Source organism: Salmo salar, chromosome ssa11 (genome assembly GCF_905237065.1).
Source record: "Salmo salar chromosome ssa11, Ssal_v3.1, whole genome shotgun sequence".
Lineage (NCBI taxonomy): Eukaryota > Metazoa > Chordata > Actinopteri > Salmoniformes > Salmonidae > Salmo > Salmo salar.
This window is the reverse complement of record NC_059452.1, coordinates 69,670,863-69,695,761: the sequence shown is the minus strand read 5'-3', so window position 1 is coordinate 69,695,761 and position 24,899 is coordinate 69,670,863. Positions and strand designations below refer to the sequence as shown.

At 41.5% G+C, this 24,899-nt stretch overlaps 1 protein-coding gene across 7 annotated transcripts in view; it reads right to left on the bottom strand.

The window, feature by feature from the left end:
- The window catches only part of LOC106562976 (disabled homolog 2-interacting protein), a 256,858-nt gene that overhangs the window by 37,516 nt on the left and 194,443 nt on the right, over positions 1-24,899 (bottom strand). For all 7 annotated transcript variants that reach the window (XM_014128136.2, XM_014128138.2, XM_014128140.2 and 4 more), the window contains 3 exons: positions 3,570-3,723; positions 2,531-2,629; positions 546-1,100 (listed from right to left, as the gene is read on the bottom strand). In XM_014128136.2, coding sequence (XP_013983611.2) covers positions 546-1,100; positions 2,531-2,629; positions 3,570-3,723 — 808 coding nt within the window. The remainder of the gene's footprint in view (positions 1-545; positions 1,101-2,530; positions 2,630-3,569; positions 3,724-24,899) is intronic.

Below are 24,899 nucleotides of genomic sequence, written 5' to 3'. Positions count from 1 at the left end.
TCTGTTGTGTTGAACATCCGTCCCAAACATCCCTGAGCTTTACAACCCTGCAGGAGAGTGAACTAAGGAGAACTGAGGATGGATTAAACGCTCATTTGAGATGTAATACTTCCTCTGTCGAACTAACATGTGGCCATCTACTCCAAAAGGAAAAAGTCAAGACTCTCTGTTGAATGAACAAGAAATCACCTGTCTGGCCGGGTCAAAGTAAAAAAAAAAAAGCATTTTGTCAAGTTTGGTCACATTCATTGGCTTCACTTGCCTTCAGTTTGAACTTGGTGACACAGAGTACCACTGTATTACAGAACATAGGCTGAGTTCTGATACCTACATGTTGAGGATGAAAGATATTGACCTTACTTAGCCAACACTCCTGATGCAGTTGCTACCTTGAGCAAAGTATTTTACCGTAAACATTGCCCGCGAATTTAACCAAAACATGTGTAAAATAAAAGTAAATGTGTATGTGAAAGAGTAATCTTGATGATCGGCAGTTAATATAATAATATGCGACCTACAGTCGTGCGTGAATACATAGTTCCTACCTTGGCCTTGCCGGTGCTCTGTAGAATATGGACCAGTGCAGAAGCCATCTCCTCCTTGTTCTTCACACTGATGCCAGGCTCCAGCACAGAGCACAGCAACATGTAGTTATTGGTGGTGTACTCTGCAAACTCCTTATACATCTCCATAGGCAGGATGTTCATGCTCTGGTAGCAGGCCTTGATCCGGATCATGGGCCCCGGCGTCTTACCCTTATTGGGCGTCGGCGTGCTCACAGAGTACCACTTTTCCATAAACTGCCTCCCCGTCACCGCGGCGACGGGGATGTTGACCAGTCCGATGTAGTTGTTCTTGTCTTTCTTCTTCTTCTTGTCCGAGTCCTTGTAGAGGTGGGCCGTGATGCTTTTGACGGCCGGGAGGTTGTTGAACTCAAAGTGCTCGCCCCAGAAGACGTTGTCGGTCTTGAGCTTGCAGGTGGTGCGGGCGTACAGTGCGTCGTCCAGACACAGCTCGCAGAAGTACTTCTTCTTGGCAGGAAGGTCCTTGGCTTCGATGATCCACAGCTTCAGCATGTTCTCCACCCGCCTGCTGTTGTCCTGTGTGGGGATAGAGAGAGGGAGGGCTGGGTTTAGGGGTAGATCACAGACCTGGGTCTAGACTCTCGTACATACTCACTGTAACTCAAATACTTTGAAATATTTGAGGGAGCGGAGAGGGGCGGTTAGGGTCAGTGGTAGCCAGATCTGGATCTAATACATATCTCAAATAGTATGCAGGTATATTGGTGCCACTAGCAGTTTTCTATGGGAACGTGGTGCTTCTCTCAGTAAACATTGTAGTTTCCGAGCCTTCCAAAAAAGGAAAAATAACAGCAACATATCTAAAATATAAAAAAATACTTGAGGTGTGCTTGATCAAATCTTGACTCACTGGAGTGCAGGGAGGGTGGGTTGAGATTAGCATATAACGGGCAATTAAGGTGTTAAACATCCCCCACCAGAAAATTATAAAAAATAAATAAGCAGATCAATAGCTGATTAAAATGCACATGTTAATGGGCCTGCACGGTAGCTCCTACATATAAACACAGTTCATTATGCTAATTTAATTTAACCAGTAAAACAATAAGTATCTCATGAATAGAACTCTGAAAATGGCTTTCTGACTCTTTTGGATATGACACGTTATTTAACACCCACTACAAAGACTTTCCTCCCCTTTTCAAAAAACGCCTTAACATCTGTTTCTCCCGCTGATGTTTATGGACAGACATGCAAACTTACACTGTGTCTAATCTGTGGAAAAATCACATAATAATTAAAAACTTGCAAGGTTGAGATGGAAAAATTCATATCTGTGCCAGGAGAGTATTTTGAGAAGAAAACAAAATGCAATGGTTCAAGCCAAACTTTTTCCTTAAAGTTCTAATTAGCAAGTCGTTTGCTAAATAAAGAAAGATGAAAGCGGGAGAGTGCTGTCAGATTTACATTTTTTAGGGGGGGCTTGACGCAGGGAGCCATATGTTAGCCGCTCGCCTGCCGTCTTTCTGCGCTGTTGTGATTAAAGGAAAACGTTTTGAGCCGAGAGGAAAGCGGCGGAGGGGAACATGTGCGTTGGGACCTCTATTTGACACTGGCAGTCTGGAGACTGTTTGGACTGTGTCCCTTTACAGATCTGTCTCTCTGTCTCACTGGGAGGCCCATCACACCATCGCGGATGTACCATACTGTATCCCAGACCGTGTGGATGATCCAACTGCCTCGGTCTAAATGTCTGACTCAATGGCTCAATTCCAATTAGGTCACTTGGCTATCTTTCCCAGGCCCTTGTGGAGTTGTGAGTGATAGGTTTGGAATCCAGACTGTCAATGTCTGTACTTGAACTAGATTATCCCCTTCCTTTGTCAGAAGCCTGACAAAGACCTTCTGGTGCAACATTGTCTGGTTAAAACAACATGGAGGCTCCAACAGTGTATAGGCATCTATTTCTTTTGTTATGAACCTGCACTTGGTCAATCATGTCTCACCTTGTTGGGGTGGACGGCTCTCCTTAGGTTCTCCATCCATTTGTCCCTTTCGGCTGACGATCGACAGGAGAAACATTTAGTTCCCGTTGAAGTGGTGACCTGAAACACAGAGAAACACAACACAGTGACTACTGTCCTTCATACATGGAAAAAACAGATACAGGGCACAGGACATAGAGTCTCAGAAGGAAAAATGCCTACAACTAGTCTTATCTTGGTATATGAATACTAGACTACACACACACACACGCACACACACACGGTGAGATGAGGTGTCTGACCGAGGGTTGGTGGAGCTGAAATAGGAACGATGCGATTGGACAGTACTCTGTGGTGATTGGACATAAGAGAGGACAAGAGAGAGAATGTACTAGAGAGAGAAAAAAGAGTGAGAGAAATAGAGAGCATATGCGAGAGAAAAAAAAAACGAGAGAGAGAGAGTGCAGTGCGATGAAGGTGATAGAGAACAGTGAAGGCCTCTTCAGTCCGTGCTAGACAATGGCTGGTTATTTTTCACTCTCAGCCTGCTCACACAGTGCTCATGGAGTGCTTAGTCACTCACTTTCCTCTCCTCTCAGTGCCGTGTCTACTGCCAGCAGGGCTCGTTTTAGAGCCGCGGTCCTGCTGTGTGCGTGTGCATATGGTAATTGGGCTCATCTCAAGGCAGCGCTCCTGTGGGTGTGTGTGTGTGTGTGTGTGTGTGTGTGTGTGTGTGTGTGACAGTGTGCTCTCAATGAAGAGGGCCTTGCCAGGTGTATTATATGGGTGTGTGTTCAAGTGAATGTGTCTCTAGTGTTCATCTCTCTCATTGAAGAAATATCTTTCCCCAGGATAAAGCACATTTTGTGTATACAAGCGTGTGTGCACTTGTGTGTCTGCACATTTGCAGCCCCTGACTTCAAAGCAGTAGTCCTGGCCCTAGATGCTGTGAGTATGTGAGTGCACGCATGTTTGTGAATGCGTGTGCATACTCTTGTGTGTGTGTCTGTCTGTGTGTGTGTCTCTCTGTGTGTGTGTTTCCATGTGTTCTGACCCTCACCTGGAAGCAGTAGTCCTGTCCGAGGATGGAGCTGTGAACAGGTTTGATGAGCACCTCGTCCTCCATGCTGAGGTCCACGGCCTCCACAGCACTACCGGGGCTGAGCAACGACTCGTGGCTGCGAGACTCCTTCAGCCTCGGCATCAGATGAGATCTGGAAGAGGAGGGAAAGAGGGGGGAGAGAGAGAGTTAGTTAACACGCATGGGGGAGAGGGTGGTTGTGCGTGTGTGTGAGAGAGAAAGAGAGAGAGGGAAAGAGGGAAAGAGAGAGAGAGATGTGTGTGTGTGTGTGAAAAGAGAAGACACTGTAAGTGAGGAAGAGGGAAAGCCATGGGTATGCTCCTAAGTCTTTTCTCAATGTCGGCAGGGGACGCCCTCAGTCCTCAGTCCTCAGCTCATCACTACATATACAGGTAACTGCCAAAATAATGGAAACACTTGAGTAAATGAGTTATGCAAAGTATATAGAAAGCAGGTGCTGGTTCCTGAGTTAATGAAGCAGTTAACATCCCATCATGCTTAGGGTCATGTATAAAAATGCTGGTCAGGCCATTCTTTTGGATACCATAGCTATGCCTCCATTGGATGACAATGTCCCCATCCACATGGCACGAGTGATCACTGAACGGTTTGATGAACATGAAAACGATGTAAACCGTATGCTATGGCCGTCTCAGTCACCAGATCTCAACCCAATTGAACACTTATGGGAGATTCTGGAGCAGCACCCGAGACTGTTTTCCACCACCATCAACAAAACACCAAATGCTGAAATTTCTCTTGGAAGAATGGTGCGCATCCCTCAAATAGAGTTCCAGACACTGTTCTGGCTCGTGGATCACCCAACGGCGTGGCAGGGTAGCCTAGTGGTGAGAGCGTTGGACTAGTAACTGAAAGGTTGCAAGATCAAATCACCGAGCTGACAAAGTAAAAATCTGTTGTTCTGCACCTGAACAAGGCAGTTAACCCACTGTTCCCAGGCTGTCACTGAAAATAAGAATTTGTTCTTAACTTCTTTGGGGTAGGGGGAGAGTATTTTGACGTCCGGATGAAAAGCGTGCCCGTAGTAAACTGACTGCTACTCAGGCCCAGAAGCTAAAATATGTAGATTTGGATAGAAAACTGTTTGAATAATGTATGTGAGTATAACAGAACTCATATGGTAGGCAAAAACCTGAGAAAAAATCCAAACAGGAAGTGTGGAAATCTGAGGTTTGTAGTTTTTCAAGTGACTGCCTATCTAATATACAGTGTCTGTGGGGTCATTTTGCACTTGCTAAGGCTTCCACTAGATGTCAACATTCTTTAGAACGTTGTTTCATGCTTCTACTGTGAATGGGGAGAGAATAAGAGCTCTTGGAATCAGATGACTAAGAAAATGACATGAGCTCAATCACACGCACTCCCGTGAGAGTGAGGTGTGTTCCTTTTCATTTCTGAAGACAAAGAAATCGTCCGGTTGGAATATTATGGAGATTGATGATAAAAACATCCTAAAGATTGATTCTATACATCGTTTGACATGTTTCTACGAACTGTAATATAACTTTTTTGACTTTTCGTCTCAACTTACTGCGCAAGCACAGTGCATTTGGATTACTCGACTGAATGCTTGAACAAAAAGGAAGTATTTGGACATAAATATGGACTTTATCGAAACAAAACAAACATTTATTGTGGAACTGGGATTCCTGGGAGTGCATTCCGATGAAGATCATCAAAGTTAAGTGAATATTTATAATGCTATTTGTGACTTCTGTTGACTCCAAAATGGCAGGTATCTGTATGGCTTGTTTTGATGTCTGAGCGCTGTACTCAGATTATTGTAAAGTTTGCTTTCGCCGTAAATCTTTTTTTAAATCTGACACAGCGGTTGCATTAAGGAGAAGTTACCTATCATTCTGTGCATAACACTTGTATCTTTTATCAAAGTTTATGATGAGTATTTCTGTAAATTGATGTGCTCATTCACAGGAAGTTTTGGAGGCAAAACATTTCTGAATATTACACACCAATGTAAAATGGGGTTTTTGGATAAAAATATGAACTTTATCGAGCAAAACATACATGTATTGTGTAACATGAAGTCCTATGAGTGCCATCTGATGAAGATCATCAAAGGTTAGTGATTCATTTTAGCTGTATTTCTGTTTTTTTGTGACGCCTCTCCTTGCTTGGAAAATGGCTATGTGGTTTTTCTTGGCTAGGTGCTGTCCTAACATAATCTAATGCTATGCTTTTGCCGTAAAGCCTTTTTGAAATCGGACATTGTGGTTGGATTAACGAGAAGATTATCTTTAAAATGGTGTATAATACTTGTATGTGTGGGAAATTTGAATTATGAGATTTTTGATGTTTTGAATTTGGCGCTCTGCTATTTCACTGGCTGTTGGCGAGTTGGGACGCTACCGTCCCACATACCCCAGAGAGGTTTAAACTGACTTGACTAGTTACATAAAGAAAACAATATATATAATAAAAAAGCCCTATGAAAGTTTCCTTTATTTTGGCAGTTACCTGTACACAGTCTTAAATCAACACATGTTCACAAACACGTTCACTCACACGTTCCCCATCACCTTCAGCTAACATGTTCTCAGGTACTTTCTGAGAAATCTCTCTTTCTTCATCTCTATTAAACAACAACAATATATTGCGTTGTGCCCTGTCTCACCTTCGATCTACCTTTGAAACCATATGCTGTATAATCTTATTGTCTATATACAGCTAGTGAAGTGTTGTAAAGAAAAGCATGGTCATTCACAGGAGACAACTCATTTTTTGTTTTCTGTTGTCAGAAGGAGAATTTTCTTCAATTTTCAAAAAAAACTGGCAGACATATACAAAAAAACGATATACAGTATATGCAAATTATTGAATGAGGAAATGTAGGCTCATTAAGATAGGGCCAATTGTTTAATTACTGTGTTGTTTTACGGAGCTTTGCACACACACACACACACACACACACACACACACACACACACACACACACACACACACACACACACACACACACACACACACACACACACACACACACACACACACACACACATCTATACCAGCTAGCTGACTACAATGCTCTTGAGTGCTCACACTCAGTACATTCAGTTCAAATAAAGACTGACTTAAAGCCCGCATCCATCTTTCAGCCACAGAAGAATGGAAAAACAAAGAGATTTATTTTGGCACGGTGTTTGATATCGACCCACTTGCTCTGTCTGAGAGAGTGCTTTCTACTGCCACCTGAAAACACACAAGACTGTTCTGTTCAGTTACAGTTCTATGGAGAGAATATAGTCTGGGATAAGATGGTAGTGCTACAGAAGCTGAGGGAGGTTTCCATTAACACATATAAATCCACAATCGTATCATGGCCACTTTTGATGATGTCACACCGACAGTCAACAATACAGCCCAAATCAAAATCCTACACACATCCTATATAGCAGGGTTCCCAAACTGTATTTGCATTTTCATTGTTGGACATAATAGACTGTAACAACACCAGGAAATCAGCTCCAAGTGATTTTAATTGAAGAAATCTGTTCCCAAGTATTCCCACACATAGTAGAGAGATACGTGATCGTATACAAATGTAAGCAAGGTCTGAAATTATGTTTAAGTCAAATATGATATATGTTTGGAATTTCTTGCGGTCAATTCGCAGTCTACAAATTACTTGTAATTATGTTCCAAATCGGCCAGCGGCTGAATCTAGTTGATGATCCCTACAATATACAGTATGATGTTATGAGATACGTATAAAGCCACTGGAAAGCACACACAATACTGGGACACTTTAAAGGCCACCATTGATGATGTCATCACACAGGGAAAAAGGGTTAAGCCAGCTATAGAATCAAGCACCTGCATCAGCCAATGACAAGGCCCCATTACAGGTATAATACTAACAGTAAATGAAACATAATATTGTGCACAATATTTGAGTGCCCTACCAAGCTAATTACCGTTTTGTCCTAACTGGCTAATTAGCTTGAAGCATCCACATTTCTGTTCTCCCCCAATTTAAAACACAATCAACAGCTATACCACCTATATATGTTAATTGACATGTAAGCACTACGCCTCTTAGAGAGATCAAGAGAAGGAGAGCTGCACCATTTCTCCAAATTTTGTTGTGTTACAGCCTGAATTTAAAAATCATTAAATTGAGATACCAACAATGTCAAAGTGGAATTTTGTTTTTAGAAATGTCAACAAATTAATAAAACATTTAAAGCTGAAACGTCTTGAGTCAATAAGTGTTCAACCGCTTTGGTATGGCAAGCTTAAATACGTTCAGGAGGAAAGATTTGCTTAGCAAGTCACATAATAAGTTGCATGGACTCACTCTGTGTGCAATAATAGTGTTTAATATGATTTTCTTTAAATAATTACCCCATTTCTGTACCCCACACATACAATTATCTGTAGGCTCCCTCCATCAAATAGAGAATTTCAAGCACAGATTCAACCGCAAAGACCAGGGAGGTTTTCCAATGCCTCGCAAAGAAGGGCACCTATTGGAATATCGGTAAAAAAAATGCAGACAATGAATATCCCTTTACGCTTTGGTGTATCAATACACCCTAGTCACCCTAGGAAGGAAACCGCTCAGGGGTTTCACCATGAGGCCAATGGCAAAGAAATTAACTTTTTGTCCTGAATACAAAGCATTATGTTTGGGGCGAATCCAACACATCACATCATTGATTACCAATCTTCATATTTTTAAGCTTGGTGGTGGCTGCATGATGTCATGGATATGCTCGTCATCGGCAAGGACTATGGAGTTTTTTTGAGGGGGATAAATTATGAATAGAGCTAAGCACAGGCAAAATCCTAGAGGAAAACCTGGTTCAGTCTGCTATCCAACAGACACTGGGAGACAAATTCACCTTTCAGCAGGATAATAACCTAAACTCAATGCCAAATATGAACTGGAGTTGCTTACCAAGACGACATTGAATGTTCTTTAGTGGCCTAGTAACAGTTTTGACTTAAATTGGCTTGGAAATCTATGGCAACACTTGAAAATGGCTGTCTAACAATGATCAACAACCAACTTGACAGAGCTTGAAGAGTTTAAAAAAGAACAATGGACAAATAATGTACAATCCAGGTGTGCAAAGCTCTTAGAGACTCACCTAAAAAGACTCAACAATGTAATCCTGCCAAAGGTGATCCTAACATGTATTGCCTCATGGGGTTGAATACTTATCTAATCAAGGAACACCTATGTGAGAATGCTGTTCATTGACTACAGCTCAGTGTTCAACACTAAGCTAAGGACACTGGGACTAAACACCTCCCTCTGCAACTGGATCTTGGACTTCCTGATGGGCTGCCCCCAGGTGGTAAGGGTAGGCAACAACACATCTGCCACGCTGATGTTCAACACTGGGGACCCTCAGGTGTAAGTGCTTAGTCCCCTCCTGTACTCCCTGTTCAACCACGACTGTGATTCTTCACCCACGATTGAGATTCTTCAAAGTAGCCACCCTTTGCCCTGATGACAGCTTTGCACACTCTTGGCATTCTCTCAATCAGCTTCATGGGGTAGTCACCTGGAATGCATTTCAATTAACAGGTGTGCCTTGTTAAAAGTTAATTTGGGGAATTTCTTTCCTTCTTAATGCGTTTGAGCCAATCAGTTGTGTGGTGACAAGGTAGGTGTGGTATACAGAAGATAGCCCTATTTGGTAAAAGACAAAGTCCATATTATGGCAAAAACAGCTCAAATAAGCAAAGAACAATGAAAGTCCATTTGACCAAGAAGGAAAGTTATGGAGTGCTGTATCAATTGACCTGGCCTCCACAATCACCCGACCTCAACCCAATTGAGATGGTTTGGGATGAGTTGGACCGCAGAGTGAAGGGAAAGCAGCCAACAAATGCTCAGCATATGTGGGAACTCTTTCAAGACTTTTGGAAAAGCATTCCAGGTGAAGCTGGTTGAGAGAATGCCAAGAGTGTGCAAAGCTGTCATCAAGGCAAAGGGTGGCTACTTTGAAGAATCTGTTTTACACTTTTTTGGTTACTACATGATTCCATATGTGTTATTTCATAATTTTGATGTCTTCACTATTATTCTACAATGTAGAAAATAGTAAAAATAAAGAAAAACCTTTGAATGAGTAGGTTGTCCAAACTTTGACTGATACTGTATATGACTAGGCGGTGTCAAAGTAAAGCCCCAAAAATGGTCAAAGACTCCAGTCACCCAAGTAATAGAGTGTTCTCTCGGCAAGCGGTACCAGAGCACCAAGTCTAGGACCAGAAGGCTCCTTAACAGCTTCTACCCCCAAGCCATAAGACTGCTGAACAATTGGCCACCCGGACAATTTACATTGACCCCCACCCCCTTGTTTTTACACTGCTGCTACTCACTGTTTATTATTTATGCATAGTCACCTTACAAATTACCCCGACTAACCTGTATCCCCGCACATAGCCTCGTTATTGTTATGTAATTTTCTTCTGTTCATTTTTCTATTTAATTTTTTACTTAATTCTTTACCTATTTCTTTACCTATTTCTTGAATTGCATTGTTGGTTAAGGGCTTGTAAATAAGCATTTCACGGTAAGAACTACACCTGTTGGATTCGGCGCATGTGACAAATAAAATGTGATTTGATATACTAGTTCTATTTTTCATGAACCCCCCGCCCCCCAAAAAATAACAAATGTTCCACTTTGACATTACAGAGTGTTTTGTGTAGATTGTTGGAAAAAAAGACAATTAAATCCATTTTAATCCCAATTTGTAACACCATTTTTGAAAAAAGTCAAGGGGTGTGAATACTTTCTATAATTAGTCATTATCCTCTGTAGATTATGCAGCTAGGGCTAACAATATCCATTTGCACTAAGCCTCTGATTCTCCAGGATCAGTCTCTGTGGATGATGCAGCTAGCGCAAACATTAATCACTAGCATTTAGCCCCTGACTCTCTCCTGACTGATGCAGCTAGTGCTAACACTAGCCAATAGCCTCTGGTCCACTGGCAGCACAGTGACAATCTGGGTCAATAGACTCTGTAATGAGAGGAATTATTTGTTTAATAATGCTCTCTATGGAAGGTTTACATGCTAATCCTGTGTGTATCTGTGTGTGCCCTAGTCCTGGTTCTCTAGTATAAGAGCATTCCAGGAAAAAAAAGGCACTGAGAGGACGGAGCAGCTATAGCTGCAGATTATAACCCTAGGAAGCTCTTTGTAATGGTAGCCAGCATTGTCCTCGTATCCGCTGGCCAGCCTTCATCTGGATCTCGCTCTCTCTTCAAAGTGGCTTTATTGGCAAGAAAAACATGCAACAACGACAAAAACGAACATTGCAAGTTAAACAAAACAAAGACAAAAACAATCCTGCATTTAACAGTAAACATTTCACACACAAAGAGAATAACAACGTTTAAAATATATTTAAATGTTTTCCTTTATTTAACTAGGCAAGTCAGTTAAGTACAAATTATTATTTTCAATGACAGCCTAGGAACAGTGGGTTAACTGCCTTGTTCAGGGGTAGAACGACAGATTTTTACTTTGTCAGCTCGGGGATTCAATCTTGCAACCTTCCGGTTACTAGTCCAACACTCTAACCACTAGGCTACCTGCACGATTAACAGGGAAGAAAATGTAGTATAACATTTACAGTTTTACATAAGCTACATACAGTGGCAAGAAAAAGTATGTGAACCCTTTGGAATTACCTGGATTTCTGCATAAATTGTTCATAATATTTGATCTGATCTTCATCTATGTCACAACACCTGACAAACACAGTCTGCTTAAGCTAATAACACACAATTATATGTTTTCATGTCTTTATTGAACACACTGTGTAAACATTCACAGTGTAGGGTGGGAAAAGTATATGAACCCTTGCATTTAATAACTGGTTGACCCCCCCTTGGCAGCAATAAACTCAACCAAACGTTTTCTGTAGTTGTGGATCAGACCTGCACAACGGTCAGGAGGAATTTTGAACCATTCATCTTTACAAAACTGTTTCAATTCAGCAAAATTCTTAGGATGTCTTGTGTGAACCTCTGTCGAGGTCATGCCACAGCATTTTAAATCGGGTTGGGGTCAGGACTCTGACTGGGTCACTCCAGAAGGCGTATTTTCTTCTGTTGAAGCCATTCTTTGTTGATTTACATCTGTGTTTTGGGTCGTTGTCCTGTTGCATCACCCAACTTCTGTTGAGCTTCAATTGGCGAACAGATAGCCTGACATTCTCTTGCAAAATATCTTGATAAACTTGGGAATACATTTTTCCGTCGATGATAGCATATAGAATATTTTGCCAGAAGCGCTGTGGAACATCCAGGTGCTCTTTTGCGAACTTCAGACATGCAGCAATGTTTTTTTGGACAGCAGTGGCTTCTTCTGTGGTGTCCTCCCATGAACACCATTCTTGTTTAGTGTTTTATGTATCGTAGACTCATCAGAGATGTTACCATGTTCCAGATATTTCTGTAAGTCTTTAGCTGACACTCTAGGATTCTTCTTAACCTCATTGAGCATTCTGCACTGTGCTCTTGCACTTCTAGGGAGAGTAGCAACAGTGCTGAACTTTCTCCTGACTGATGAAAATCAAGGTTTTTAGAGATACTTTTTTAACCCTTTCCAGCTTTATGCAAGTCAACAATTCTTAATCTTAGGTCTTCTGAGATCTCTTTTGTTCGAAGCATAGTTCACATCAGGCAATGCTTCTTGTGAATAGCAAACTCAAATTGTGTGAGTATTTTTGTTGGGCAGGGCAGCTCTAACCAACACCTCCAATCTCGTCTCACTGATTGGACTCCAATTAGCTTTTGGAAAAGTCATTAGCCTAGGGCAGGGGTGTCCAACCCTGTTCCTGGAGAGCTATCTTCCTGTATGTTTTTGCTCCAACCCCAGTTGCAACTAACCTGGTTCAGCTAATCAACCAGCTAATTATTAGAAAGTGTGCTAGATGAGGGTTGGAGTGAAAACCTACAGGATTGTAGCTCTCCATGAACAGGGTTGGACACCCCTGGCCTAGGGGTTCACATACTTTTTCCAACCTACACTGTCAATGTTTAAATGATGTATTCAATACAGACAAGAAAAATACAATAATTTGTGTATTATTAGTTTAAGCACACTGTGTTTGTCTATTGTTGTGACTAAGATGAATATCAGATCACATTTTATGACAAATTTATGCAGAAATACAGGTAATTCCAAAGGGTTCACATACTTTTTCTTGCCACTGTACATTGTTGTGACAATGTGCAAATAGTAGAATGTACGAATGACGAAGGGGAAATATATAAATATATAGGTTGTATTTACATTTGTGTTTTTGAACCACTGGTTGACCTTTTCTTGTGGCAGCAGGTCACAAATGTTGCTTCTGGGATTGCACACTGCGGTATTTCGCTTAACAGATACAGTGGCTTGCGAAAGTATTCACCCCCTTGTCATTTTTCCAATTTTATTGCCTTACAACCTGGAATTATAATGATTTTTTGGGGGGTTTGTGTTATTTGATTTACACAACATGCCTACCACTTTGAAGATGCAAAATATTTTTTCTCATGAAACAAACAAGAAATAAGACAAAAAAAATAAACTTGAGCGTGCGTAACTATTCCCCCCCAAAGTCAATACTTTGTATTAGAGGTCGACCGATTATGATTTTTTTCAACGCTGATACCGATACCGATTATTGGGGGACCAGAAAAGCCGATGCCGATTAATCACCCAATTTTTTTACTTATTTATTTGTAATAATGACAATTACAACAATACTGAATGAACACTTATTTTAACTTAATATAATACATCAATAAAATCAATTTAGCCTCAAATAAATAATGAAACATGTTCAATTTGGTTTAAATAATGCAAAAACAAAGTGTTGGAGAAGAAAGTAAAAGTGCAATATGTGCCATGTAAAAAAGCTAACGTTTAAGTTCCTTGCTCAGAACATGAGATAGCTGGTGGTTCCTTTTAACATGGGTCTTCAATATTCCCAGGTAAGAAGTTTTAGGTTTTAGTTATTATAGGAATTATAGGACTATTTCTCTCTATACGATTTGTATTTCATATACCTTTGACTATTGGATGTTCTTATAAGCACTTTAGTATTGCCAGTGTAACAGTATAGCTTCCATCCCTCTCCTCGCTCCTACCTGGGCTCGAACCAGGAACACATCGACAACAGCCACCCTCGAAGCAGCGTTACCCATGTAGAGCAAGAGGAACAACCACTCCCAAGTCTCAGAGCGAGTGACGTTTGAAATGCTATTACCGCGCACCCGGCTAACTAGCTAGCCATTTCACATCGGTTACACCAGCCTAATCTCAGGAGTTGACAGGCTTGAAGTCATAAACAGCGCAATGCATTGCGAAGGGCTGCTAGCAAATGCACGAAAGTGCTGTATGAATGAATGCTTACGAGACTGCTGGTGCCTACCACCGCTCAGTCAGACTGCTCTATCAAATCATAGACTTAATTATAACATAATAACACACAGAAATACGAGCCTTAGGTCATTAATATGGTCGAATCCGGAAACTATCATCTTGAAAACAAAACATTTTTCCTGTCAGTGAAATATGGAACCGTTCCGTATTTTATCTAATGGGTGGCATCCCTAAGTCTAAATATTCCTGTTACATTGCACAACCTTCAATGTTCTGTCATAATTACGTAAAATTCTGGCAAATTAGTTAGTGACGAGCCAGGCTGCCCAAACTGTTGCATATACCCTGACTCTGCGTGCAATGAACGCAAAATGACACAATTTCACCTGGTTAATATTGCCTGCTAACCTGGATTTCTTTTAGCTAAATATGCAGGTTTAAAAATATATACTTCTGTGTATTGATTTTAAGAAAGGCATTGATGTTTATGGTTAGGTACAGTCGTGCAACGATTGTGCTTTTTTCGCAAATGCGCTTTTGTTAAATCATCCCCCGTTTGGCGAAGTCGGCTGTCTTTGTTAGGAAGAAATAGTCTTCACAGTTCGCAACGAGCCAGGCGGCCCAAACTGCTGCATATACCCTGACTGTTTGCAAGAGAAGTGACACATTTTCCCTAGTTAAAAGAAATTCATGTTAGCAGGCAATATTAACTAAATATGCAGGTTTAAAAATATATACTTATGTATTGTTTTTAAGAAAGGCATTGATGTTTATGGTTGGAGCAACCATAGCTCCATTTTTCAACGCCGATACCGATACCGATTATTGGGGGACCAGAAAAGCCGATGCCGATTAATCACCCAATTTTTTTTATTTATTTATTTGTAATAATGACAATTACAACAATACTGAATGAACACTTATTTTAACTTAATATAATACATCAATAAAATCAATTTAGCCTCAAATAAATAATGAAACATGTACAATTTGGTTTAAATCAGTTGTTAGAGCATGGTGTTTGCAACATCAGGGTTGTGGGTTTGATTCCCACGGGGGGCCAGCACAGAAAAAAAAAAAAAATCTATGAAATGTATGCATTCACTGCTGTAAGTCGCTCTGGATAAGAGCGTCTGCTAAATGACTAAAATGTAAATGTAAATGTACCTAAGCGATTATTTGCAACGCAGGACAAGCTAAATAAACAAGTAATATCATCAACCATGTGTAGTTAACTAGTGATTATGATTGATTGATTGTTTTTTATAAGATAAGTTTAATGCTAGCTAGCAACTTACCTTGGCTTCTTACTGCATTCGCGTAACAGGCAGGCTCCTCGTGGAGTGCAATGTAAAGCAGGTGGTTAGAGTGTTGGACTAGTTAACCGTAAGGTTGCAAGATTGAATCCCCGAGCTGACAAGGTAAAAATCTGTCGTTCTGCCCCTGAACAAGGCAGTTAATCTACCGTTCCTAGGCCGTCATTGAAAATAAGAATGTGTTCTTAACTGACTTGCCTAGTTAAATAAAGGTTAAAAAAAAATACAAATAAAAATATAGAATATTGGCCAAATCGGTGTCCAAAAATACCGATTTCCGATTGTTATGAAAACTTGAAATCGGCCCTAATTAATCGGCCATTCCGATTAATCGGTCGACCTCTACTTTGTAGAGCCACCTTTTGCAGCAATTACAGCTGCAAGTCTCTTGGGGTATGTCTCTATAAGCTTGGCACATCTAGCCACTGGGATTTTTGCCCATTCTTCAAGGCAAAACTTCTCCAGCTCCTTCAAGTTGGATGGGTTCCACTAGTGTACAGCAATCTTTAAGTCATACCACAGATTCTCAATTGGATTGAGGTCTGGGCTTTGACTAGGCCATTCCAAGACATTTAAATGTTTCCCTTTAACCTGTTATGGCTAGGGGGCAGTATTTTCACGGCTGGATAAAAAACGTACCCGATTTAATCTGGTTACTACTCCTGCCCAGTAACTAGAATATGCATATAATTATTGGCTTTGGATAGAAAACACCCTAAAGTTTCTAAAACTGTTTGAATGGTATCTGTGAGTATAACAGAACTCATATGGCAGGCAAAAACCTGAGAAGATTTCATGCAGGAAGTGGCCTGTCTGACAAGGTGTCGTTCTTCTTGTCTCTGTTTATTGAAGAGTGAGGATCTTAGCTGTCCCATGACACTTCCTACGGCTGCCATAGGCTCTCAGAAGGCGGCAAAACGCTGAATCGTGGCTTTGCAGGCTCTGGCTGAAACAAAGTAGCGCGTTTGGGTAGTGGCTGGTTACAGTACTGTGAGACTCAGGCTTGTGCCCGCGTCGACAGAAAGCTTTGTTTTCTTTCTTCTGTTTAGCTAAATGGACATTCCCGGTCGGAATATTATCGCTTTTTTACGAGAAAAATGGCATAAAAATGGATTTTAAACAGCGGTTGACATGCTTCGAAGTACGGTAATGGAATATTTAGATTTTTTTTGTCACGAATTGCGCCATGCGCACGACCCTGATTTACCATTTCGGATAGTGTCTGGGACGCACGAACAAAACGCCGCTATTCGGATATAACGATGGATTATTTTGGACCAAACCAACATTTGTTATTGAAGTAGCAGTCCTGGGAGTGCATTCTGACGAAGACAACAAAAGGTAATCAAACTTTTATAATAGTAAATCTGATATTGGTGAGTGCTAAACTTGCCGGGTGTCTAAATAGCTAGCCCGTGATGGCTGGGCTATGTACTTAGAATATTGCAAAATGTGCTTTCACCAAAAGCTATTTTAAAATCGGACATATCGAGTGCATAGAGGAGTTCTGTATCTATAATTCTTAAAATAATTGTTATGCTTTTTGTGAACGTTTATCGTGAGTAATTTAGTAAATTGTTAGCAAATTCCCCGGAAGTTTGCGGGGGTATGCTAGTTCTGAACGTCACATGCTAATGTAAAAAGCTGTTTTTTGATATAAATATGAACTTGATTGAACAAAACATGCATGTATTGTATAACATAATGTCCTAGGTGTGTCATCTGATGAAGATCATCAAAGGTTAGTGCTGCATTTAGCTGTCTTCTGGGTTTTTGTGACATTATATGCTAGCTTGAAAAATGGGTGTCTGATTATTTCTGGCTTGGTACTCTGCTGACATAATCTAATGTTTTGCTTTCGCTGTAAAGCCTTTTTGAAATCGGACAGTGTGGTTAGATAAAGGAGAGTCTTGTCTTTAAAATGCTGTGAAATAGTCATATGTTTGAAAAATTGAAGTTTTTGTATTTTTGAGGAATTTGTAATTCGCGCCACGCCTATCATTGGATATTGGAGCAGGTGTTCCGCTAGCGGAACGTCTAGATGTAAGAGGTTAAACCACTCGAGTGTTGCTTTAGCAGTATGCTTAGGGTCATTGCCATGCTGGAAGGTGAACCTCAGTCCCAGTCTCAAATCTCTGGAAGACTGAAACAGGTTTCCCTCAAGAATTTCCCTTTATTTAGCACCATCCATCATTCCTTCAATTCTGACCAGGTTTCCCAGTCCCTGCCCATGACAAACATCCCCACAGCATGATGCTGCCAGCACCATGCTTCACTGAGCTAGGCTATGCTCACTGAGTGTGTACATAGTAGGGCTGTCCCAGACTAAAAAAAAATCTTAGTCGACCTAAAGTCGTCTGTTCTTTCGACCAATCGATTGGTTGAAAATGTAAAAAATAATTCAACCAACTATATGCATTGAGCTTGTCTGATGCTTAAAGCTTAAGGTTTGATGAAATAACACAAATGTCTCACGAGTGCGCCAGAGATCTAGATAACCAGAAAAAAATCTAACTTAACCCGACCCAACTATTTTCATCCCGCTCTGCTTTCACAAATTCTGCCATTACTCTCCTGAAGTTGCCAGTAATAGGCTACACGAGGAGTCAACAACCTTTGCCATGCTGTCAACCTTTGGTTGAATGCCAATTTATCTTACCATTTCTACCGATCTGGGTGCCAGTTATGGTTTTCAAATGCACATTTTCGTGAAACAGTTTCATTTAATTTATAATAACATTTTCATATCTCAAAATCATTGTCATGTGGTTAATCAAATGAAAATGACACAAACCTAAAAAGTAACTTATATTGCCAACTATGTAAAAATAGCCTACATAGAGGCAACAAATAAAAACATTGCAGCCTGCAGGTAGAAAATATCCTGATAAAAATAAATATCCTATAAATCACACTGGCTACGCACGGCCTCTCTGCAACGAACTTGCAATATTGTATACATTTTTCTGGGCCCTCAGAGTTTACCCACCAGTGAGCTCGGGACAGACACATCTGACCAAAGCATTGTAGATCAGAAATTATAGGAATTAAAGGTGAACTACTGGTGATATAAAGTGCCTTCGGAAAGTATTCAGACCCCTTGACTTTTTCCACATTTTGTTACGTTACTGCCTTATTCTAAAATGGATTAAATAAAACAATTTCCTCAGCAATCTACACACAATACCCCACAATGACAAAGAAAAAACAGGTTTGTAGAATTTTTTGCAAATGTATTAATATTAAAAAACAGAAATTCATTATTTACATAAGTATTCAGACCCTTAGGTGCATCCTGTTTCCATTGATCATCCTTGAGATGTTTCTACAACTTGATTGGAGTCCACCTGTGGTAAATTCAATTGATTGGACATGATTTGGAAAGGCAATTACCAGTCTATATAAGGTCCCACATTCATACATGTACTTGCAGTGCAGAGCTGTTGTCAAGGAAATGAGTTTGTGCTGATACAGGATTTACCGCCCCCACCTACTGTCAACCAATCATGTCAATGCAGAGCTATACAGAACCCTCCGCACTGTTACAAAATGTGGTAGGCGAATGGTGATGCGGTACAGAGCCCGATTTGGCTTCTGCATGCCTATGGAGGCTCCGCAATTGCGTTATACCCTCCATATGGAGCCTCTGACCACATTTCGGATCAACCATGAATTGGTTTTTAGTCTAGGCCTCCGCAATGGATTAATTCACTGAGATAGGCGCAAATATACACTACCGTTCAAAAGTTTGGGGTCACTTAGAAATGTCCTTGTTTTTGAAAGAAAAGCACATTTTTTTGTCCATTAAAATAACATCAAATTGATCAGAAATACAGTGTAGACATTGTTAGTGTTATAAATTACTATTGTAGCTGGAAACAGAAGATTTTTTTTAATGGAATATCTACATAGGCGTACAGAAGCCCATTATCAGCAACCATCACTCCTGTGTTCCATTGGCACGTTATGTTAGCTAATCCAAGTAAAAGGCTAATTGATCATTAGAAAACCGTTTTGCGGCAGCGTAGCCTAGTGGTTAGAGCGTTGGACTAGTAACTGAAAGGTTGCAAGATCGAATACCTGAGCTGACAAGGTACAAATTTGTCGTTCTGCCCCTGAACAAGGCAGTTAACCCACTGTTCCTAGGCCGTCATTGAAAATAAGATTTTTTCTTGACTGACTTGCCTAGTTAAATAAAGGCAAAAAATAAAAAATATGTTAGCACAGCTGAAAATGGTTGTGCTAATTAAAGAAGCAATACAACTGGCCTTCTTTAGACTAGTTGAGTATCTGGAGCATCAGTATTTGTGGGTTCGATTACAGGCTCAAAATGGCCAGAAACAAAGAATTTCTTCTGAAACTTGTCAGTCTATTCTTGTTCTGAGAAATGAGTGAAAATTCAATGCAAGAAATTGCCAAGAAACTGAAGATCTCGTACAATGCTGTGTACTACTCCCTTCACAGAACAGCGCAAACTGCCTCTAACCAGAATAGAAAGAGGAGTGGGAGGCCATGGTGCACAACTGAGCAAGAGGACAAGTAGATTAGAGTGTCTAGTTTGAGAAACAGACGCCTCACAAGTCCTCAACTGGCAGCTTTATTAAATAGAAGGCACAAAACCTCAGTCTCAACGTCCACAGTGAAGAGGCGACTCCGGGATGCTGGCCTTCTAGGCAGAGTTGCAAAGAAAAAGCCATATCACAGACTGGCCAATAAAAATAAAAGATTAAGATGGGCAAAAGAACACAGACACTAGACAGAGGAACTCTGCCTAGAAGGCCAGCATCCTGGAGTCGCCTATTCACTCGTGACGTTGAGACTGGTGTTTTGCGGGTTCTATTTAATGAAGCTGCCAGTTGAGCACTTGTGAGGCATCTGTTTCTCACAAATGCTGATGCTCCAGATTCTCAACTAGTCTAAAGAAGGCCAGTTTCATTGCTTCTTTAATTAGCACTGCAGTTTTCAGCTGTGCTAACATAATTGCAAAAGGGTTTTCCAATGATCAATTAGCCTTTTAAAATGATAAACTTGGATTAGCTAATACAACGTGCCATTGGAACACAGGAGTGATGGTTGTTGATAATGGGCTTCTGTACACCTTTGTAGATATTCCATAACAAATCTTCCGTTTCCAGCTACAATAGTCATTCACAACATTAACAATGTCTACACTGTATTTCTGATCAATTTGATGTTATTTTAATGGACAAAAAAATTGCTTTTCTTTCAAAAACAAGGACATTTCTAAGTGACACCAAACTTTTGAACGGTAGATATATATACTGCTCAAAAAAATAAAGGGAACACTTAAACAACACAATGTAACTCCAAGTCAATCACACTTCTGTGAAATCAAACTGTCTACTTAGGAAGCAACACTGATTGACAATAAATTTCACATGCTGTTGTGCAAATGGAATAGACAACAGGTGGAAATTATAGGCAATAAGCAAGACACCCCCAATAAAGGAGTGGTTCAGCAAGTGGTGACCACAGACCACTTCTCAGTTCCTATGCTTCCTGGCTGATGTTTTGGTCACTTTTGAATGCTGGCGGTGCTTTCACTCTAGTGGTAGCATGAAACGGAGTCTACAACCCACACAAGTGGCTCAGGTAGTGCAGCTCATCCAGGATGGCACATCAATGCGAGCTGTGGCAAGAAGGTTTGCTGTGTCTGTCAGTGTAGTGTCCAGAGCATGGAGGCGCTACCAGGAGACAGGCCAGTACATCAGGAGACATGGAGGAGGCCGTAGGAGGGCAACAACCCAGCAGCAGGACCGCTACCTCCGCCTTTGTGCAAGGAGGAGCAGGAGGAGCACTGCCAGAGCCCTGCAAAATGACCTCCAGCAGGCCACAAATGTGCATGTGTCTGCTCAAACGGTCAGAAACAGACTCCATGAGGGTGGTATGAGGGCCCGACGTCCACAGGTGGGGGTTGTGCTTACAGCCCAACACCGTGCAGGATGTTTGGCATTTGCCAGAGAACACCAAGTTTGGCAAATTCGCCACTGGCGCCCGGTGCTCTTCACAGATGAAAGCAGGTTCACACTGAGCACGTGACAGACATGACAGAGTCTGGAGACGCCGTGGAGAACGTTCTGCTGCCTGCAACATCCTCCAGCATGACCGGTTTGGTGGTGGGTCAGTCATGGTGGGGTGGCATTTCTTTGGGGGGCCGCACAGCCCTCCATGTGCTCGCCAGAGGTAGCCTGACTGCCATTAGGTACCGAGATGAGATCCTCAGACCCCTTGTGAGACCATATGCTGGTGCGGTTGGCCCTGGGTTCCTCCTAATGCAAGACAATGCTAGACCTCATGTGGCTGGAGTGTGTCAGCAGTTCCTGCAAGAGGAAGGCATTGATGCTATGGACTGGCCTGCCCGTTCCCCAGACCTGAATCCAATTTAGCACATCTGGGACATCATGTCTCGCTCCATCCACCAACGCCACGTTGCACCACAGACTGTCCAGGAGTTGGTGGATGCTTTAGTCCAGGTCTGGGAGGAGATCCCTCAGGAGACCATCCGCCACCTCATCAGGAGCATGCCCAGGCGTTGTAGGGAGGTCATACAGGCACGTGGAGGCCACACACACTACTGAGCCTCATTTTGACTTGTTTTAAGGACATTACATCAAGGTTGGATCAGCCTGTAGTGTGGTTTTCCACTTTAATTTTGAGTGTGACTCCAAATCCAGACCTCCATAGGTTGATAAATTGGATTTCCATTGATTATTTTTGTGTGATTTTGTTGTCAGCACATTCAACTATGTAAAGAAAAAAGTATTTAATAAGATTATTTATTTCATTCAGATCTAGGATGTGTTGTTTAAGTGTTCCCGTTATTTTTTTGAGCAGTGTATATATATATCTCTATATATATATATTTTTTTTTTGTTACTGTTCTACTAAAACAATCTCGGTCGACCAACAGCCTAACGACCAAACAATCGACCAGTCGACTAATTTGGGTCAGTCCTAGTACAGTGGTAAGGTATTCTGCCACTGTGTACTCTCTGTTTAGGGCAAGGTAGCATTCCAATTTGCTTTGGTTATGGGTTTATTCTTTCCAATGTGTCAAGTATTTCTCTTTTTGTTTTCTCATAATTTGGTTGGCTCTAATTGTGTTGCTGTCCTGGGGCTCTGTGGGGTCTGTTTGTATTTGTGAACAGAGCCCCACAACCAGCTGGTGGGGTATGCTTCTCTAATTTTCTCCCTCCCTCCCTCCCTCCCTCCCTCCCTCCCTCCCTCCCTCCACAGACTCTGGACCCTGGCCAGTCAGACACATCCGGAACATAAATTTTCCTGACCCTATCCAGAATGACAGGAAGACCAAGGGAAGCACCTCCGACTCTTCAGATGGAGCTTGACACTTCGGACTGGAACAAACCCTAACACTCACTTCCATCCTGTCAGTGCTTTGACCTGTCAATCAACAAGGAAGCCGGCCCCGTACCGGCCCCTGCTAGGGCCAAACAGAGCGTGCGTCCTCTAACTCAAAGAGGAATAAGAGGAGGAATCCTCATGTGGCACCAGATGGGCCTCAGATAAAGTACTGCTCTGCTCTGCTCTCTGTCAGACAGACAGACAGCTGGGTAGAGAATAGAGTTTGGACACCAATCAAACACGAACAATCACATTTTGTTTTTATATTCATTGCTGCGCTGCTTCCAGGTCTGCTAGTTTGAAGTCTAGAGACAGAGAGACAGGGAGGGAGGTACAAAAACAGATTGTTGGGGAAGATGGAAATGCAATGAAAGAATTTCGATCAAATATTTCTTTTTGGGATGATGTTTTTGTACGTTCCTCTGGGTGTGGAAACAGAGAGGGAGAAAATATTGACTGGCAGACCATGCTGTGCTGTTTTTCATAGAAAAGCAAAGAGGTTTGGAGGATTATGTCTGGCTGGAGCAATGTGAGTTAGACAGGAAACATCTTTCAAAACACTCCACTACAGCTACACGTCCTGCTCTTCAAACAAACAGCACAACACACACAGGAAACAGCCATTGACGAAACACAAGATGACTTCCTCTCCCTCTTTCTCTCCACAGACATCACTCTATAAGTGGGAAAATTAGAATGAAGGTGAATATATGAATACCAATATGAAATGTTTATTTTACCAGGTAAGTTGACTGAGAAGACATTCTCATTTACAGCAACAACCTGGGGAATAGTTACAGGGGAGAGGAGGAATGAGCCAATTGTAAGCTGGGGATGATTAGGCAACCGTGATGGTCCTCATACCAACCGTGATGGTATGAGGACCAGATTGGGAATTTAGCCAGGACACCAGGGTTACCAGGGTTAACACCCCTACTCTTACAATAAGTGCCATGGGATATTTAGTGACCACAGAGAGTCAGGACACCCGTTTAACATCCCATCTGAAAGACAGCACCCTACACAGGGCAATGTCCCCAATCACTGCCCTGGGGCACTGGGATATTTTTTTTTTTTAGACCTGAGGAAAGAGTGCCTCCTACTGGCCCATAGTTTTGGCACTACTTTGTGCATGACACAAGTAATTTTTCCAACAATTTTTACAGACAGATTATTTGACTTATAATTCACTGTATCACAATTCCAGTGGGTCAGAAGTTTACATACACTAAGTTGACTGTACCTTTAAACAGCTTGGAAAATTCCAGAAAATGATGTCAAGGCTTCAGAAGCTTCTGATAGGCTTATTGACTTAATTTGAGTCAATTGTAGGTGTACCTGTGGATGTATTTCAAGGCCTACCTTCAAACTCTGTGCCTCTTTGCTTGACATCATGGGAAAATTAAAAGAAATCAGCCCAAGACCTCAGGGAAAAAAATGTAGACCTCCACAAGTCTGGTTCATCCTTGGGAGCAATTTCCAAATGCATTAGTACCACGTTCATCTGTACAAACAATAGTACGCAAGTATAAACACCATGGGACCACGCAGCCATCATACCGTTCAGGAAGGAGACACACTCTGTCTCCTAGAGATGAATGTACTTTGGTGCGAAAAGTGCAAATCAATCCCAGAACAACAGCAAAGGACCTTGTGAAGATGCTGGAGGAAACAGGTAGAAAAGTATCTATATCCACAGTAAAATGAATCCTATATCGACATAACCTGAAAGGCCGCTCAGCAAGGAAGAAGCCACTGCTCCAAAACCACCATAAAAAAGCCAGACTATGCTCTGCAACTGCACATGGAGACAAAGATCATACTTTTTGGAGAAATGTCCTCTGGTCTGATGAAACAAAAATAGAACTGTTGGCCATAATGACCATCGTTATGTTTGGAGGAAAAAGGGGGAGGCTTGCAAGCCGAAGAACACCATCCCAACCGTGAAGCACGGGGGTGGCAGCATCATGTTGTGGGAGTGCTTTGCTGCAGGAGGGACTGGTGCACTTCACAAAATAGATGGCATCATGAGGAACTAAAACTATGTGGATATATTGAAGCAACATCTCAAGACATCAGTCAGGATGTTAAAGCTTGTTTGCAAATGGGTCTTCCAAATGGACAATGACCCCAAGCATACTTCCAAAGTTGTGGCAAAATGGCTTAAGGACAACAAAGTCAAGGTATTGGAGTGGCCATCACAAAGCCCTGACCTCAACCCTATAGA